Raw genomic sequence first — 17,652 nt, forward strand, 5'->3', positions numbered from 1 at the left:
TACCACCATATTTTGTTTACGATGCAATATTTAGGTATAATAATCCTCAGCCAAGTTAAGAAAAAATATTATAATTTGGATTTTAAATAGATTGATTATATTAAATTCAAAATATGAAGCAGTGTGAAAGTTCTTTGGTTAGGTATAAATTCATGTTGACCAAAAAAAAAAAAAGAAATTGCTGGCAAGCAAGAAGAATTATAAATTTATAATGTAGATTTCTGTCTGACTTGATATATGTTTCGATCGCCTTGGTAGTTCCTTCAATTAGCGATTATTAATTAGTATTGCAGCGATGCCTTTTTAATTCCATTTTTTTTTACAGAAAAAAGGAAATTGTTAATTTCTTTTGCAAATTTAAAAAGGAGATTAAAAAAAAGTACATTGTTTAGTTTCTTTTGTAAAATTTAAAAGGAGATTTAACAAAAAAAAAAAAAGGAAATTGAGGATACTTATGTCTTAATATGATTTGAATCCTACATGAAAAAGGAAATTGAGGATACTAATCTCTTACTGAACAAGATGAATTTTCTATATATATGACTCGTATAGAGTCCCATTAAGCTATATATCTGATAACTATATACTTAATCACGTACGTGACCTATAGTTTTTGCTTACCTTGGAGCCGAAGAAATCAGATTAGTAATTTTATACAATGACGATGGTGCCAGCGGAGTTAGAATTGATTAAGTATCTCGGAAAGGGTTCGTTCGGTTCAGTGAGTCTCTTCAAGTATTCGAAACCACACTCGACGCTGTACACTGCGGTGAAGATTTCCAACTACAAAAACGCCGAGTCCCTTGTTAAAGAGTTTCAAATCCTGTCCCAGTTCAAGGGTTGTCCGAGAATTGTCCAGTGCTATGAAAACAGATTGATAGAGAGCTTGAACGTTGAGGGTAACATAGAGTATATGATGCTAATGGAGTATGCATCTGGAGGAAGCTTGAGGACTTTCATGAACCGATCCAAAGACAAGAAATTGCCTGATCCTTTGATCAAAGAGTTTACTCGTATGATTCTCGAAGGCTTAGCCACCATTCACGGCCACGGCTATGTTCACTGTGATCTCAAACCCGAAAACATTCTTGTTTTTCCGAAGTGTGTCTACAAGAAGGGCGCGTGGAGGTCGTCTTATGAGTTGAAGATTTCTGATTTAGGGTTGTCGAAAAAAGATGGAGACATGAAGTGGTGGCATCCTTGTCGTCCGTATGCGGGAACGGCCATCTACATGTCGCCGGAATCGGTTTCTCGCGGAGAGACAGGGAGAGGACTTGATTTATGGTCGTTGGGATGTGTAGTGTTGGAGATGTACACTGGAAAGAAACCATGGTGGCATAGAAACTATGACTTGGAAGATCTCAAGAAGTGGTACGCGCCACTTATTCCGAGTGATCTTCCTTGCGATGCAAAGCACTTTATCATGTCTTGCTTCACGTTGAATAATGAGGAGAGAAGAGATGCGTTGACGTTGTTGAAGCATAGCTTCTTGAGTGGGGAGGTTAACAAGATCACAAAGTCTCATGTGAAGAATGAGAGTCCGAAGGAAGTTGCACTGACATTGGGGACAGTTGTGAAGAGGCCATCAAAAGTTACGTCTATTTTCCAAAAAGCCGGAGAATTGATAAAGATCATCAAGAGGCAGCCAAGAACACCAAGATCCAATTTGCTTCCTGTTCACCAGCTTTGTTGTCCCTTGGCAGAACCATCTCTAAAGTCTTGGTTTTTCATTTATGTTTTTCTCTGTGTTGTGTTTATCATCTTAATGTTAGTTTGTTTCTTTGGTTGATTGTTAAAAGAAAAAATAGCATCAGTTGCTGATTTATTAATGTGAAATTTCGATGGTTGGCTGTTTCATTATTAGTGTAAATATGGTTTGTATTGGGGAGATTGAGAGATGATGATGGAACAAATACAAGTTCAGGAACTGATGTGAGGATTAAGTAAAGGAACCAAGAGGCACTGCTCGAGATAACTAGTTTCCTAGCTAGATTAGTTTACACACTATACAAATTACTAATTTCTTAAATTTTAATAAGCTAACTGGCAAATGTTTTTTAGAGCTAAAGTTTATATACATAATCAAATTTGTTGGATGTGATTAACAGCTAATTCAGAGATCCGGAGTCCGGACCGGACTATTGATTGATTATACCCAACTATTATGTGTAACAAATAATAATAGCAAACATTGAACATTCTTGTATGCCAAATTAATAAGAGTCCAAAGTGTATAGTATACCCTCATCAGTCTAGTGTATCTATTGTTTCTTTCCTAATATTAGATCAAACGGTCAGGATCCGTTGGATGATGGGAGCAACGGCAGATCTTCTACTTTCCATATATTTTATGTTTAAGTCTAATTCTGAGTTTCCCAGATTACGACTTTTCCTAACTTCAATTGCAATATTTTCAGAAGAATAGATTTCCAAATTATAAAAAGTAAAGGAAAGCGCAATTAATGATTTATTTATTATTGTTTGATAATATTTGAAGGGTATTAGAATTATCTTTCTTCTTTATTTTTTATTTTTTTAATGATAAATGTCGTTACCACAACGATATTTTTTTTGTTATTTCCTTTTCCTAGCAGCTCAAATTTTCCATTCCGTGAAAAAAGGAAAATATTTCATAAATTTTTATATTTTTTAGGTGAAAATAAAATAAAAAAGGGAAAAGAAAAAGGAAATTGTGAGAGAAGTCGGTTTACTTGTCGATTTATTGATTATATAAAGGTGAGACTCTTTCTCCCCAAGCTATTACAAAATCTCTCAGAATTCACTTTCACTTATAAGGTTTTTTTCATAAAGCTTAGAACCAAAGTTATCAAAAGAGTTTTGTTCTTTCTATTTGCAATGGTGGCGTTAGATTTGGAGTTCGAAAAGTTTCTGGGAAAAGGTTCCTTCGGTTCGGTGAGCCTCTTCAAGTACAAAAGACGACGCGACGGCAACACTCTCTACGCCGCCGTCAAAACCTCCGACGATCGACACGCAGAGTCTCTCTACAAAGAGTTTCAGGTCTTGTCGGAATTCAAGGGATGTTCGAGAATTGTTCAATGCTACGGGAACGGAGTGCAAGAGTCATTCAACCACAAGGGTTACGTAGAGTACAAGATTCCCATGGAGTACGCTGCTGGAGGAAGCTTGAGGAGTTTCATGTACCGTTTCAAAGACGAGATATTGCCTGAGCCGATGATCAAAGATTTTACTCGCATGCTTCTCGAAGGTTTAGCCACGATTCACGGACGCCGCTATGTTCACTGCGATCTCAAACCCGAGAACATCCTCGTTTTCCCTAGTCGTGTCTACAAGAACGGTGCGTGGAGATCGTCTTACGAACTGAAGATATCTGATTTCGGGTTGGCGAAGAAAGAGGGAGAGAGTAAGTGGTGGCATCCTCGTCGACCGTTTGCGGGAACACCGATCTACATGTCCCCTGAATCGATCTCTCACGGCGAGACAGGGAGAGGACTTGATTTATGGTCGTTGGGATGTGTTGTACTGGAGATGTACACTGGGAAGCAACCATGGTGGCATACAAACTATGACTTGAAGGATCTCATCAAGTGCTACGAGCCACTGATTCCGAGTGATCTTCCTTACGATGCAAAGCTCTTTCTCATGACCTGCTTCGCGTTTGAACCGGATGAGAGAAAAGACGCTTTGACACTGTTGAGGCATAGCTTCTTGCCTAGAGATGTCAGTAACAAGTTGCCGAATGATTTCTCTCTTGAACTGGAGAAACTTAGACAGATGCTTTACGAAATTAAGACTATGTGTTAATTTGAAGTTGATGAGTTCAGCCAGAGCCCTCCACGGACCCTAAAGTTGTTCTTGGTTAACACTGATATTTGATTAATTCACTTTTTTTTTCTTTTAAGTAGTAGAATAATGTAAGTATTTTTATTTTTTTTTGGTATATATCATCACTGAATCCGAAGGTTGTAATAGTCTCTTTTATGAATTAGTAAAATTATGTAATAGTTCATGAATTTTTACTCTGTTCTGCAATGATGCTTCTCGTTTACAATCTTATAGTAGTTGAACTGAATTGTACAAGACTACTATTGTGTAGGTTTATAACTTCAAGTTCGATGTACCAGTATTCATGTCCTCTTTAATCTTCTCTCTGCTTTGCCTTTACACACAATTTACTTAGTTAAAGTCCTAATATCCCTTATGCAGCTTCCTCTGTTTCTTACATTCATTCCTCCATCAGCTTTTGTGTGGCATTAGTGAGGGTTGCGTGAGAATCAATCAACAAGCTAATATTCAAGTATTCAGATATAGTTTACACACTACATAAGCAATTAGGCTCCTTTTCTTTTTCCTCTGTTTTTTCAAAGGTTATTAAGCTGTGTAGTAATTAGAAAGAAAGAAAAAAAAGTTCGGACCTAGGAGTTTGTTTGGTTCGTAAAGAGTGTTAAAAGTTAGAGCAAGTTAAATTTGTGAACATAAAAATTAAGCTATCGGTTAAATTTGAGTTTGTTGTATTTTACACAATTTACAAGGGTTTGGTGATGAGTTCTATTCCTTCTCTTTGGGCGAAAGATTGAGTTTGTTCCTTGAAACCCCAAAAAATTTGGAAAAAAAAAAAGGGAATATCGAGTTTTGACGTGTTTTAACATTTTACAGTCATAATAATATTTCTTTTGCAAAACAAATTCCATATAATGCTTCATCCAACGGTGACAATCCATTAGATGGTTGGTGCAACGGTAGATCCTGATATTTTCCTTTTTTTGTTTATGATATTTACCATATTTCAATCACTACAAATCTATCTTTTCCTTTTCTTTATCTCAACGAATAATTAATGCGATAACATCTATTAATTTATTTATTAATCAAAACTCCAAATTTCCATTATTTTTTTCAGTCAACCAAAATCCTAATCAACTAGAGGTCTATTTATTTCTCATCTAGGGTTTTAAATTTATGCAGTAAAGAGTTTATAAAACAAAGTAGCGATTGATCAGAGCAAACCAATCTTTGAGAGTTTTAAGATTTCATCTTTCGATTTAGAAAGATGCAACGAAAAACTTTCAGAAGACGCGAGAGAGTGATCAGAGCTAATCAAAAGAAGTCGCAGGAGATGGAATTGGTGAAGGTTTTGGGAAAGGGTACTTACGGATCCGTCGAACTCTACAGATACAAACAGAAGGACGGATCAGTGATCTACAACGCAGTGAAGATCATCGACTCTGAGAACTATGGTACGCTCGACCAAGAGTTTCGAGTTCTTTCGGAACTCAGAGGATCTCCTTGCATCATTCAGTTGTGTGGTAACTCCCTCGTCCAAGGAACCGATTGCAATGGAGCCAAAGTTTACAAGATGTCGATGGAGTACGCAGCTGCTGGTACTTTATCTAATTTCATTCAAAGAAACAGAACCAAGTTGTCTCATTCGGTTATCAAAGACTTCACTCGCATGATTCTACAAGGATTGGTCTCCATTCATGGTCACGGTTATGTCCATTGTGATCTTAAACCGGATAATCTCCTTCTTTTTCCGATTTACGATAAAGAAACGTGGAACTGTTCTTACCAACTCAAGATTTCGGATTTTGGATTGACGACAAGGGCCGGAGACGAATCTGACTGCTGGAGAGCCCATGAACCGTGGGTGGGAACGGCTATCTACATGTCTCCGGAGTCTGTCCGCGACGGCACCACCGTTGAGAAAACCCTAGATTTGTGGTCACTTGGTTGCATAGTGCTGGAGATGCTTACCAGTAAGCAGACATGGTCAGGGCTTGGTATAGATGCTGTTAAGGCTCTTTTGTTGGATGAAGAGGCACCAAAGATTCCAGAGACTGTGCCGTGTGATGCAAGACAGTTTTTGGAGAAGTGTTTCGCAAGAAAACCTGAGGAGAGAGGATCAGCTTCGGAGTTGTTGTTGCATCCGTTTTTGACCGGAGATGAGAAGATGGGTTCTGCTGCCGCCGCCCCCGGAGAGAGGACGGGGATGGTGTTGAGGCTTAGAAACCCTCCGCCGATATCGAAAGATATTCCTACGAAGCCACTGAAGTTGAAGGTTATTTCACAAAAGCCCCAACAATTTAAGAAAGTCTCAAATAAACCCCGAAAGGTGAAGATTCTTCCTCCGAGACCCCCAAGATCCGATTTTGTTCCCGTTCAATAGTATAACTAAATTACTAGTCTATCAAAAATGTAATGTAGTTTTTTGCAATTTTCAAACTGTATGTCATATGAAATCAGCTTTAGTTACTTACACTCGATCATCCAAATTGATTGTATTGCAGTTTCTTTGAGCATCATAGCTTTGAGGATTCAAACACATGGGCCATCGTCACTAAAAGGCCATATACTAAAGTATAGGTACCGGTTGGAACCATTGTAGCACAAAATTATAAAACCGGTTTTAAATTTTAGAGCAATGTATAAGATGATATTTGTATTTATCAATAATTCAATATATGACATAAATTGATATATAAATATAAAGATAGACTCATTTCTCCCATGCACGAGGGTTCTAATATTTTATGAGAGAAAAAAGAAAAGAATATTTGTTTTAAAAAAGAAAGAAAATAGACAAGAAGAGGACCGGAGACATATCACATAATCAAGAGAAAGTTCCCCCACATACATACATACATTGTTAAAACCATCATCTGAAAAGATGCTCCTCTCTCTCACGATACACATACACACACATATATGTATGTAAGTATAGGAATATTCATAAATGGTGGTCCATTTAAAAGAAACAAGACCCATATCAGTTTCAGACAATAATGATAATCACAAACCCACCAAAAGCTTTAGACGACCCTCCCCCAAAAAGCTATGCTAATAATAATAATAATACACATTTCACATTTGTATGTATGTTATATCCTTTTTTTATATATATTTGACATTCCACAACACATGTATACGGTTGATGTGAGCCCATTTCTCTCTTCATATGTTGTTGTCACCACTTATATATAAGTCTTACTCATTCAATCATGCTATTTTTCTTCTTAATGCTTCTTTTCAACTCTCACTCTCATTTTTTAATGGTAAGATTGATTCATATTTGTAATTATCTTTATTGAAAACGTACGACTTTTTAATCGAATTTAGAAGTTGAGTGATCTGTTGATGCCGCCGGGTTGTATAACCTTGATGGTTATAAGTTTTAAACTCATTCGTTTGTTCAACATCTACATATATACATGGGTTGTCTATTTTATTCTATGAATCTACTATTAGCTAGATAGCCATTACCTTGGTAAAAACATGCATACATAAGAGTCATATTCATTACTTTGCTAGTAAAAAAATTCTTAGTTCTCTTTGTATAATTATTCATATTGAAGATCACACCGTGAGAAATAAATTGGTCTTATCATGATTGTATAGAAAAAGTTAATAATGAGTTTGATGTGTTCGATGAAGTGATGGAGAGTTAAGAGAGTAGAGAGATTGTTTAAAACTGAAAGAGACGGGTGAGCTCTTCATGTTGTTTTTAACTCCACTTGCATTTGTTCTATAGCTTTTAATTTTGGGCTTCCTTCATTCTCATTTTCTGTTTTCTTCTATACATAATTATACTTTGAAAATATAAATAATATCTTTATTTTCTATATGTATTACTTTGAAGTTCGGTCCTTATATATAGCTGAACATTGTGAGGTCACATATAAACGAAAAGGACAAGATATGCTTGTCCCTCAAAATCTAGCTAGACTCTCTTTACTCATCTTTCATAATTTATTATTACTGGCCAAACAAAATTCATCAATATTTTTTGAAGAGTGGAGGAGGAGTTGAATCCAAGAAATGGATGTGAGGGCAAAGAAAGTGAGAGAGATATGGTCCCCTCAACAAAAGCCATTAAAATCTCTGAGCATATGACTGTGACTTTAATGGCAAAGCAAAGAGGTTTGCAATTGCATGATTCAATGAAGAGTTGCTGTTAGGGTTTGGGAGATTTGTGGGCTTTTAAGTGCATGTTTTTTTGTGGGGTTCAATTTGCCTTTCATGGGGGACCTTTGTTACATTTTTGTTTCTTTTTTTTTGTTTTTCTTCTTCTTCTTCTTTGTATTAACCATTTTTTTTAGATATACATTTACTATATGAGTTACGTACTTTGTCTAATGTATGTATATTTTTGTTTGTTTTTTTGAAAAAAAAAGAAAGAAACTTCGTGAGATTTACAACATTTTAGTGTGGCAAAAAGAAAATAAAATGTTCAGATCTCTATTAGAAGAAGACTACATTAGTAATTAAAAAGCCGATACTATATATAAACATGCTCAATAGTTTTCCTTTATATATTGTATCTAATTAACTTAAATATCAGAAAATACTATTAAAAAAATATCTCATTAAATTTTAGAATTTTAAAATTTAAATCACATATGTTAATTAGTACTTAGGTTTAAACAGTGTTTACTAATGTGATTGTTTGTGGGAAAATAAAAGAGATGTGGACTCGTCATGTGAAGTCCAAAATCTGCAAAATTTTATGTATGTAAATTAATGTACTTTGGGACCAGCATTCGCATGGACATTATTACCATAGTTGAATTTTATTTTCCTTTCTTACAATAAGTTTTGATCATTCAAATACTATATCCAAGGAAGTAACTCTAAAGAGATTTTTATCGGAATCCGGCTGAGAACATTTGGAAAACAAAAAGAGGAAAAAAAATTGCTTACAAAATTTAATTTAGAATTTTTAGAATTATAAAACAACGAGGTTTCTATTTTATACGAGAGAATAGTTTATCTGTTGAAAAAAAAAAAAAGGAATAGTTTGTCTATCTACAAATGGATGATCCATATTGGAGCATAGAACATTAACAAGAAACTATTCGATACGTATTATATGAAAACTTTGAATACTATGTACAGTCAGCATCGATTTGTCACATATCTAATTATATATATATATATTGAATTGATGTATATATCTAGCTAGTAATTAATTTGATCAAGAATCGAAGAAAACCATTTAAAAAATGAAGTCTAAAACATCATACGAGGGATTAGTTCAGCCTCAACGGCTCAACGGCAGAACTCCTCAAAAGTTTTTCGTCCGAAACATTTACCAAACGATTTTATATACATACATGATTCCGTAGCAATTTCCAACTAAATTTTTAGATATTGAAGTTGAAGATCTCTGGATGTATAGTGGACCTGCATGCATGGAATGTGGTTTGGTTTAAATTATCATTCTTCTTTGTATGACATAACAAGTGCCATATAATTATTGTCTAGATGCTATCATTTCATTTCGGATGACATCGTCTTTAGATCTAAAATTGAACTATTCTTACAAAATACTTTATAAGATGGAATATAATTTATAGTTTTGATAGTAATTAAACATAAAGAGAATATATATAGTTCATAAAGAAGACGTACGTGGATCAAATCTTGCCGGATGATCGAGTTGATATAAGTATCAATATGTTACATAAGGTGATAGGATGTGACCTCTACGAACAACGGTTCAATCTTATTAATACGTTTAATTATCTGGTGATGACATCAACTATAGTAGTAATTGATTATTAGCATCATTCAATGATCATGTACATGGACCACCTCTCTCTCTCTTTCTGTAAGATCATCTTTGCATCAGAGAGACAAAACATCCAAGCTAAGAGACTAAAAATCTGGTCCTTGAGAGAGAGAGAAGAGGCTCTCTTTAATATTAGGTCTTTCTCTTTCTCTCTCTCTCTCTATTAGTAGTAAAATCCATGTACTTATACGTAGACATAGTAACCAAATAGCTAGGTCCATGATAATATGTAAAAGAGTACACACCTAACTTCACCTTGCTAATGATCTCTTACCTACAAACTCTCACTCTTTTTAGCCCATCTCATTACTCACCCATGACCCCATTTCATCTGCTTATGATCAATTCGGTAAGCTTTTTGTCTTAGTTTCAACATTTGCAGGAATCACTTTTAAGAAACAACTAGCAAAAAAGGAGATAAACCTTTGAAAAAATAGGATTATATTGATGTGGTTTGATTTTTATTAAAGAGACGGATGCATTTATATACACCATAGATACTCTATGTATATACAATGTGTGTGTGGGAGATTAGGTAGGGGAAGTGAATATAGAGAGATTAGAGGGCTCCCTATATATTTATTCATCCGGCCATTTTGCTATATTAATTTACTACACCTACCAGTGACACGGTACATATTAGCCATCATAGTAAGTAAGCTACAATTTTTTCAACACAAGATAACATTGTTATCAATCATAGGACTATATATGTCCATCCCCCTGTACATACGTTTTGTATATATGCTTCCTTAAGCTAATATAGGTTTCTTCAAAAATGCATTATGGTTAACCATTTTAAAGATTTATTCTTAAATATATTGATTAAAAAGATTAATTTATTTATACATTATGGTTAACATATAAGTTGTAGCTATAGTGTTTTTTTGTCCTTTTTTATTTGAACATAAAAATCTCGAATACTCAACTATTTAGATGAAAGTTACTGAAATTACTTCCAATATTTATTAATAGTTAGGTTCTATCTTTTTAATTTTTTTAAATCCTAAATATGGGATGTAAAGAAAAAGATAAATGTTCTTGGGATTTTTTTATTTATTTATTTTATATAACAACACATGCATGCTTGAAAATGTTTTCTGAAATTAGTATAAGATTTGGTTGGAGATCATTCGGTGATATAAAATGACAGTAAAAATCAAATACTACGTAAGTTGTAGATTTGTTATTTTGGAAATATGCAAGTGAAAAATGTTAGTCTTAAAGCAAGCTATAGTTGGATAAACGTAAAAACAAATACTTATACACGCATGCGACCATATATGCTGGTTAAAAAAATAAAGAGTACAATTATTTACCTTAAAAAGAAGAATTTGGGAACCTCTTTAAATTAATGCAAAACCTCATCTCTTGTCTTTCTGTCTCTGAAACAGTCAACCTCATTCGTCTCAAACTCACTCATTCCTCTCTCTCTCTCTCTCTTTCTCTCTTCCATGGACGAAACCAATGGACGAAGAGAAACTCACGATTTCATGAACGTCAACGTTGAATCTTTCTCTCAGCTTCCTTTCATCCGCCGTACTCCGCCCAAAGAAAAAGCAGCCATTATCCGTCTCTTCGGCCAAGAGCTCGTCGGAGATAACTCCGAGAACTTATCTGCAGATTCTTCTGATCTAACGTCTACAAAGAACGATGAGAGCTCTGAGAATACCAAGGACAAGGACAAAGACCGAGACAAAGAAAAGGACAAGAACAACAACAACAGCAACAACAACAACAACAGGAGATTCGAGTGTCACTACTGCTTCAGAAACTTCCCTACTTCTCAAGCCCTAGGTGGACACCAAAACGCTCACAAACGAGAACGTCAACACGCCAAACGTGGTTCCATGACATCATACCTTCACCATCATCATCAGCCTGACCCTCACCACGTCTACGGCTTCCTCAACAGCCACCACCACCGTCACTATCCCTCGTGGACGACGGAACCTAGATACTACGGTGGAGGACGACATCATACATCGCCGTATTTTTCAAGGAGTACTCTTCCTCCTCCTCCTCCTTCTAACCCACCGACAATAAACGGAAGTCCATTAGGTTTGTGGCGTGTACCGCCTTCCACGTCAACAAACACTATTCATGGCGTTTACTCATCTTCACCAGCTTCAGCGTTTAGGACGCATGAGCAAGAGACTAAGGAGCCTAACTGGCCGTATAGTTTGATGAAACCCAATGTACAAGAACATGTGAGTCTCGATCTTCATCTTTGACATTTTCTTCTTTTCCTTTTTTTTTAAACTTATAGCCGTGATGAGACCCGCTCGATCAATGAAGCCAATTCTTTTGAGAGTGTTGGAGAAAACAAGAACCGGCATGATGTGTAGATCTTGAACCTTTTCGAGGCTTTCACATTCTGAGTTTATAATAATAAAAGAAATAAATATTTTGGTTAAGTAGTAAAATATATGTTCATCCGTTTTCCTCTCTCACGTGTGTGTGAATGTCTGATACAATTATCATTTTTTTTTGTTTTTTTTCATCTGTTCATTTCTGAGTTCTGTTATGGCTTCAAGACTCTCTATATCTTTCAGAGAAAGAGGAAGATACATTAATTAAGGGCCATGGAAGTCACACGTACTTTCTCTGTTGTTGCAGTCGAGAGAAAAATCTTTTAAGTCAAATTGTGTCTCTTTAACCATTAAAAACCCAAGAAGCCTCTTTAGATGCAAATGCTTAGGGTCTCTGTCTAACTAAACGGTCTTTTACCGAATCAAGAGGCAACGAAGAAAGCTCAAAGGATGGGTAAATGCAGATGTTGATGATGATTCGGTGACTGTGGGGATCACTCAAGACAATGGACAAGACAAAAGGGGGGAGAGAGAGAGTTGAGAGTTGAGAAGTGAAAGTGGTCCATGATTACAAATGTAGAGTTAGCCAAAGAGAGCTTTCACATCTTTCTCAAACACACAGAACCTAAAGCTAAAGCTTTTCCTCAAAAGCTTTCTTCTTTAGTTTCTTTTCAAACCTTTTTTGGCCAATTCAAAGAGAATCATCAACGACAAGCTGTTTACCATATTTACTAGTTCATTTCTCTACCCATATACTATGATCATCAATACAAATGGACTTGAAAAGAAAGGAAAAGAAAAAAACTTAGCTAGAATCAGCCGCACATGGCCATGTTTTCTTTCTTACTGCCTCCATACAAGATACTTTGAATGAAGTCCATACGCCCAAGGCCTACAAGAATCACAAACTATTAATCTTACATCTGAGACGAAGCAATGACATCAATCCTCGTACCTAACATCTGACCTTCAATGTGTTACACTAATCAAACATTAAAGACAACCATATATATATGTAGCTACGACTTTTGCATAGACAAAGAAATTCAAAAGCTTGACTTTCTAGTTTTGGCAAGACTTCAGTTACAAATTATATGTGGCATTGCCTTTATATACAGTACTATTACCATATCACAAAACGGATTTTCTTGGCAACAACTCGTGATGGTTACAGATATATAACACCTATTTGCTTACCAGCTGTGGTTCATTTCCGTATCAAAGCTAACTGATATATAAAAAGTTAAATGACAGCTAATCTCACTCTAATCAAGTCTACTAGAGTGGTAATTCCAAATGAACAACTTTGGATACTCTTCATGTAATGAAGTTTACAAGTACTGAGACTGAACAGAAGAAGTACTTTTGCTTCTCTAGTTATTTATGTCGTAAAATGTTATAGTTGTGGCATGATTGCTAATGTGTAACTAATTAACTAACGTTACGCTTGTAATACCACCAATAATCCTAAAGCTTTCAAACAAGTCTCTCAGCAGATCTTATTGTGATAACAGGTTGCAGAAAGTGACATTGCAAAATTTCTGACCTTAAGTCTTTAGTCGCGGAACAGGACAGTCGCTGTCTATTTTACGGGGGAAGGGCGAAACGGTGCAAACTCAGCCTGTCAATCAAAAGGAGGAAAGATAAGGTTTTCTAGACAAGTCTTATGGGACAGTTTTGGAACAATGGGTTTTTGCAATGAGGATGTATATCATATTCATCAAACACATGGGAACAAAACACTAAAAGAAAGAAAGACATATCTGCCCCCAGTGGAAACATTTTTCTTTAGATACAAAACTGCAGAGGTGTTAAACAAGCAGCAGCACAGTAGTACCTCTGAGAATTACGTGATGCTTTTTATCAAATTATGGAAAATTTAAGGATACTCAGTGAATGAATGAATGAATGCTGTCAAAGAGTTAACATCAAGAGCAGCTATAAAATGACCCCACTAGTTAATGCAATGGAGAAGGAAGCATGTGATGAACAACATGATAAAAGAAGCACATAATAAAGACGTGTGAAGAGCATACACATTATATAACCTTAGGACCACTTTCTCTGCTCTCTTGTTTTTTTTTTCTTTTTCTTTTAGATATGTAAAAAGGACTAGTGGAATTTAAGGAACATCGGCCCACAACCCTAGGAAAGTTGCAACTTGAGGATGATAGTTCGAACAGTACACATCTCAAACCCCTTCAGAAAATAAAACAACTCACTCAATCTGTTTTACACCAACAGTGCAACCTGCCAAAACGGTCTTATTTTGGTGTCCATAAAGCTACACAAAGTTCCACCGACCCTATAGAGTATAGACCATGTGGTTCAATCCTTGGGACTATGATTTCTTATACCACTATTTTTCAATAAAACTACTTGGCTTGCATCCATCACTCGAATCTCTGATGATCTTATGTCAGAATTCAAGAAAAACATGTCAAAAAGTTGCATTCACATGTAAAGGTAGCCACTGAGAAGACATGATTCAAGATTGCTTGTAAACTATGACCAGGAAGATATTGTATAAACGATAGATTATCTTTCTACACTATCTTCATGAATCATATACTATGGCATTAGCAATGAACAGGGAAAAGAAGCATTTTTTAACATGGCAACAAAACCAAAACAAAAAGTCAAGATGGAGAGGAACTAAAAGACTATATTTGGTATAACTATGTTGAAGAATTAACATTATAAATGTGGTTCTCAAGAATGTGATAAAAAATGCAATAAAAATACCAAATAGAAAAAGAGATCCTGGAATAAGCTGTATAGCAAGAGGAGTGGGAAAGATTCTCGTTTATATCTGTTCATGACTTCATTTTACCTCTTCTTGTTGAGTTCGAGAGAGATGAGCTTCTTCGATACGGCGTGTGAGCATAGAAATTCCATAATGTGAAGCACTTGAAGATGCATAATACGAGGTGACTGTCAGCTGTGCAAACTTCGGAAGAGCATAACCTACCAAATATTATACAAAAACAAAAGTTCAGGTGCTTTCTTGAAAGAAAACAGACAGACATATATAGCATATGTACTGGGTACATAAAACAAAAGCATATATACAAGAAGCTACTAAATACCCACTACCACCTGGCATTTGTGCATTTTAAATAGATCGAGGAAACCAATCCTCTTGATGGGCTACATCATCAGTGCAAGTTATTCACCTAAGGGTAAAAGTTGCAACTCTACACAGTGCAGATTTGTATTCTAACCAGACAATAGTGAAAAAATGATCATGGCTCATAAAATTTCTTGCATTAAAAAGCTAAACCTACAAGTTTTTCTAAGCAAACAACATACTATAAGTTCAAAATACAAAATGTGAAGGCCATTCACAAAAGTCAGGACAACACAGAAATATAGTCATTATTGCAGGATATATACATAATAAATATTTAGGCACAACACAAGCGAGTAAGCCAAAGAAGAATATGCTACCTCCAAACGCAGCCCCTACACCTGAATATACTAGCAGCAATGGAACCTACAAGGAAAAGCAATAAGTGAGTAACAAAGAAAATTCATACGAGGTATTGTCAAGAGACAAGAAGAAACAGGCAGAATTTCAGAACTAGAAGACAAGGCAAGAGAAAATAGATACCCCCACAAGAAAAGAGAGCCGCTTTGACCCTGGAAACCGATTTTGAAGATAGGGGATCCCTGAAAGACAAGAGATAAAGATCCATTGTAGAAATGATAAATATTTAACGACATGAGAATCATGTGATGATGATACCTGTATTGAAAGCATGGACGGCACTAAGCAAGCCACCAATACCAGAACCAGCCTATAGCACAGGAAACAGCTAGTTAGAAACAGAGTACAACTAAAAGCTAAATTACATGCTATCCAAAAGGTCACGGACTCATGGGATTTCCATCCAAACAATACTTCCCAAAAGAAAAGTCAAAACCAAACGATTTAAATGACAAACCAGCGAAGTGAAGATAATTGGATAATATGATGCTCTATTTCCAGTGAAAAGGCTTAAACAGAATACTAATCAGACATTGCAATAGACCAAATTTACACTAGCCTAGCAAAAGCCATATCAGAATTCATTGAGAAAAGGTCAAAACTTCACATGGCCAATGGAAGAAATCCATAATCACAACCCAATAGCATAAGATAGAATAGAAATTCTCATTCAAAACTTTAATTGCATATAAATTCAGCTGATTGTCTACAAACCAAATAATCCAGATAGGAGTACATAACACCAGTCCGATCATATTCTCAGCTAAAGAAGGAAAGAAAACAATTTTCATAGAAATAAGCTACAATAACCACTGAAGAGAATCCCAAAACTAACCACTGCAGCAGCATCGTGCAAAACGGGAGTAATCGTCCACTCTCCTTTCTCCTGTCACAAGAATCATACTCTCATACCTTCCTCTAACTCAGAAACCACAAAACACTGGGAAAAAAAAACTCACGGAATTAGGGTTTAAGAGAGAAAGGCAACGAGGACAGCGAGCTGAACCAAGACCAGGATTCATAGTCGGATCATAATCAAGATTCCCACGCCGAAGCTTCTCTTCGTATACTTCTCTCGTTCCCATCCTCTCCTTCTCTCCGATCACCGTCTCTCTTTCTCTCCGAATGTTCTCCACCGTTGCATAACTGAAGCTCACAACAATTAACTAACGGGCCTATTGGGTTTTCTCATTTCGGCCCATATAGAGACACTACGTCATCGTCGTCTTCTCAATTTCGAGATGCCCTACAAAATTCTGGCTGCTATCTTCTTCTTCTTCCTCGATTTAGTACAGAAACTGTAGTTTTACCAATGTACTCCTTATCGTTTCCAGCTTCTCCGTCTGCCATTTTACCTTCTCTGTTTGCTTTTGATTCTTCGCGTCTTCTCTCTTTGCAACCAAAGAAACTAACTCGTCTTCAAAGTCACTTCTTTTCTCCTAAACATGTTTCATTTTCACAGTCTAATGTCTCTGGTTACAGAGCGTATTGTGTTTCTTCAACTTCCCCTCCAGAAGAAACAGTCTCAGTAGTCGGTTTCCATGAGAAAGATTGGTCCTTTCTCGAATCTATGGAAAATGACTCCACTGAGCACACCCAGAAGATGGAAAGAATCATAAAGGCTGGAGAAATATCAGAATCCTCGAGGATTTTGGTTTCAATGAGCTCAGAGGCCTTCGTTGATCGTCTGGTGGAATCTTCACCTTCTCAGCTCCTGCTTATAGTCCATGACTCCCTTTTTACGTTAGCCTGTGTCAAAGAGAAGTACGACAAAGTCAAATGTTGGCAAGGGGAAATGATCTATGTCCCTGAGAAATGGTCTCCATTAGACGCTGTGTTTCTTTACTTTATTCCAGCTTTGCCTTTCGACCTCGACGAGCTGTTCAACACACTCTCTCAACGTTGCTCATCTGGTACAATGTTCTGACCTTTCTTCACTCTTTCTCTCTCAGCCTAACACTTGTTGGGGTCTTAGTTTCTAACACAATCCGGTCTAATAATACTTGTAACAGGTGCACGAGTAGTAATCAGTCACCCGCAAGGTAGACAAGGCTTGGAGCAGCAAAGGAAAGAGTTTTCAGATGTGGTCGTCTCTGATTTACCTGATGATTCCGTATTGAGGGATGTTGCTAAGAGGCATTCATTTGAGCTTTCCCAGTTTATTGATGAGCAAGGACTTTATCTCGCTGTTCTGAAATCCTCCAAACAATAGATTTTTAATTATGTCAAGACGATGATATTATATAAATCATTATATATATATTTTTGCCTGTTTGCGTTGTGATGAAATACACCCAAGAATG

General features: G+C 36.1%; 6 protein-coding genes across 6 annotated transcripts; 5 read left to right on the forward strand and 1 right to left on the reverse strand.

Annotated features, from left to right (window-relative positions):
- The first annotated feature begins 664 nt into the window (after nucleotides 1-664).
- Nucleotides 665-1,947, forward strand: LOC17890447 (mitogen-activated protein kinase kinase 1). The gene is made up of 2 exons (XM_006296181.2): nucleotides 665-1,751; nucleotides 1,868-1,947. The coding sequence occupies exons 1-2, from the start codon at nucleotides 665-667 to the stop codon at nucleotides 1,945-1,947; spliced, it is 1,167 nt and encodes a 388-aa protein (XP_006296243.2).
- A 909-nt stretch (nucleotides 1,948-2,856) lies between these two features.
- On the forward strand, nucleotides 2,857-3,935 carry LOC17890418 (mitogen-activated protein kinase kinase kinase 3). The gene has a single exon (XM_006295915.2). It carries the CDS (start codon nucleotides 2,857-2,859, stop codon nucleotides 3,781-3,783), a length of 927 nt encoding a protein of 308 aa, XP_006295977.1. The 3' UTR covers nucleotides 3,784-3,935.
- Nucleotides 3,936-5,095: 1,160 nt separating this feature from the next.
- Nucleotides 5,096-6,145, forward strand: LOC17889466 (mitogen-activated protein kinase kinase kinase 3). Its single transcript, XM_006296206.1, has one exon. The coding sequence runs from the start codon at nucleotides 5,096-5,098 to the stop codon at nucleotides 6,143-6,145; it is 1,050 nt and encodes a 349-aa protein (XP_006296268.1).
- Nucleotides 6,146-10,844: 4,699 nt separating this feature from the next.
- LOC17888838 (zinc finger protein 8) lies at nucleotides 10,845-12,693 on the forward strand. Its single transcript, XM_023784143.1, has one exon. The coding sequence runs from the start codon at nucleotides 11,002-11,004 to the stop codon at nucleotides 11,779-11,781; it is 780 nt and encodes a 259-aa protein (XP_023639911.1). The 5' UTR covers nucleotides 10,845-11,001; the 3' UTR covers nucleotides 11,782-12,693.
- On the reverse strand, nucleotides 12,442-16,514 carry LOC17887817. Its single transcript, XM_023784144.1, has 8 exons — nucleotides 16,309-16,514; nucleotides 16,185-16,235; nucleotides 15,608-15,659; nucleotides 15,473-15,531; nucleotides 15,310-15,355; nucleotides 14,693-14,826; nucleotides 13,406-13,480; nucleotides 12,442-12,751 (listed from the first exon to the last, which is right to left on the reverse strand). Exons 1-7 carry the CDS (start codon nucleotides 16,432-16,434, stop codon nucleotides 13,442-13,444), a joined length of 507 nt encoding a protein of 168 aa, XP_023639912.1. The 5' UTR covers nucleotides 16,435-16,514; the 3' UTR covers nucleotides 12,442-12,751; nucleotides 13,406-13,441.
- A 42-nt stretch (nucleotides 16,515-16,556) lies between these two features.
- Nucleotides 16,557-17,620, forward strand: LOC17889737. Its single transcript, XM_006294740.2, has 2 exons — nucleotides 16,557-17,262; nucleotides 17,362-17,620. The coding sequence occupies exons 1-2, from the start codon at nucleotides 16,662-16,664 to the stop codon at nucleotides 17,559-17,561; spliced, it is 801 nt and encodes a 266-aa protein (XP_006294802.1). The 5' UTR covers nucleotides 16,557-16,661; the 3' UTR covers nucleotides 17,562-17,620.
- The last annotated feature ends 32 nt before the right edge of the window (nucleotides 17,621-17,652 follow it).

Source organism: Capsella rubella, unplaced genomic scaffold (assembly GCF_000375325.1).
Source record: "Capsella rubella cultivar Monte Gargano unplaced genomic scaffold, Caprub1_0 scaffold_4, whole genome shotgun sequence".
Lineage (NCBI taxonomy): Eukaryota > Viridiplantae > Streptophyta > Magnoliopsida > Brassicales > Brassicaceae > Capsella > Capsella rubella.

What these genes read in the sequence shown, in the direction of transcription:
- LOC17889466 (XM_006296206.1), top strand. Translation starts at nt 5,096, where the DNA reads ATGGAATTGGTGAAGGTTTTGGGAAAGGGTACTTACGGATCCGTCGAA.
- LOC17889737 (XM_006294740.2), top strand. Translation starts at nt 16,662, where the DNA reads ATGTACTCCTTATCGTTTCCAGCTTCTCCGTCTGCCATTTTACCTTCT. An exon ending in CTCTCAACGTTGCTCATCTG is followed by an intron (nt 17,263 to 17,361) that starts GTACAATGTTCT and finishes TACTTGTAACAG; the next exon opens with GTGCACGAGTAGTAATCAGT.
- LOC17888838 (XM_023784143.1), top strand. Translation starts at nt 11,002, where the DNA reads ATGGACGAAACCAATGGACGAAGAGAAACTCACGATTTCATGAACGTC.
- LOC17887817 (XM_023784144.1), bottom strand. Translation starts at nt 16,434, where the DNA reads ATGGGAACGAGAGAAGTATACGAAGAGAAGCTTCGGCGTGGGAATCTT. An exon ending in CGTCCATGCTTTCAATACAG is followed by an intron (nt 15,532 to 15,607) that starts GTATCATCATCA and finishes CTTGTCTTTCAG; the next exon opens with GGATCCCCTATCTTCAAAAT. An exon ending in TGTAGGGGCTGCGTTTGGAG is followed by an intron (nt 14,827 to 15,309) that starts GTAGCATATTCT and finishes AATATTTGGTAG; the next exon opens with GTTATGCTCTTCCGAAGTTT.
- LOC17890418 (XM_006295915.2), top strand. Translation starts at nt 2,857, where the DNA reads ATGGTGGCGTTAGATTTGGAGTTCGAAAAGTTTCTGGGAAAAGGTTCC.
- LOC17890447 (XM_006296181.2), top strand. Translation starts at nt 665, where the DNA reads ATGGTGCCAGCGGAGTTAGAATTGATTAAGTATCTCGGAAAGGGTTCG. An exon ending in TTATGTTTTTCTCTGTGTTG is followed by an intron (nt 1,752 to 1,867) that starts TGTTTATCATCT and finishes CATTATTAGTGT; the next exon opens with AAATATGGTTTGTATTGGGG.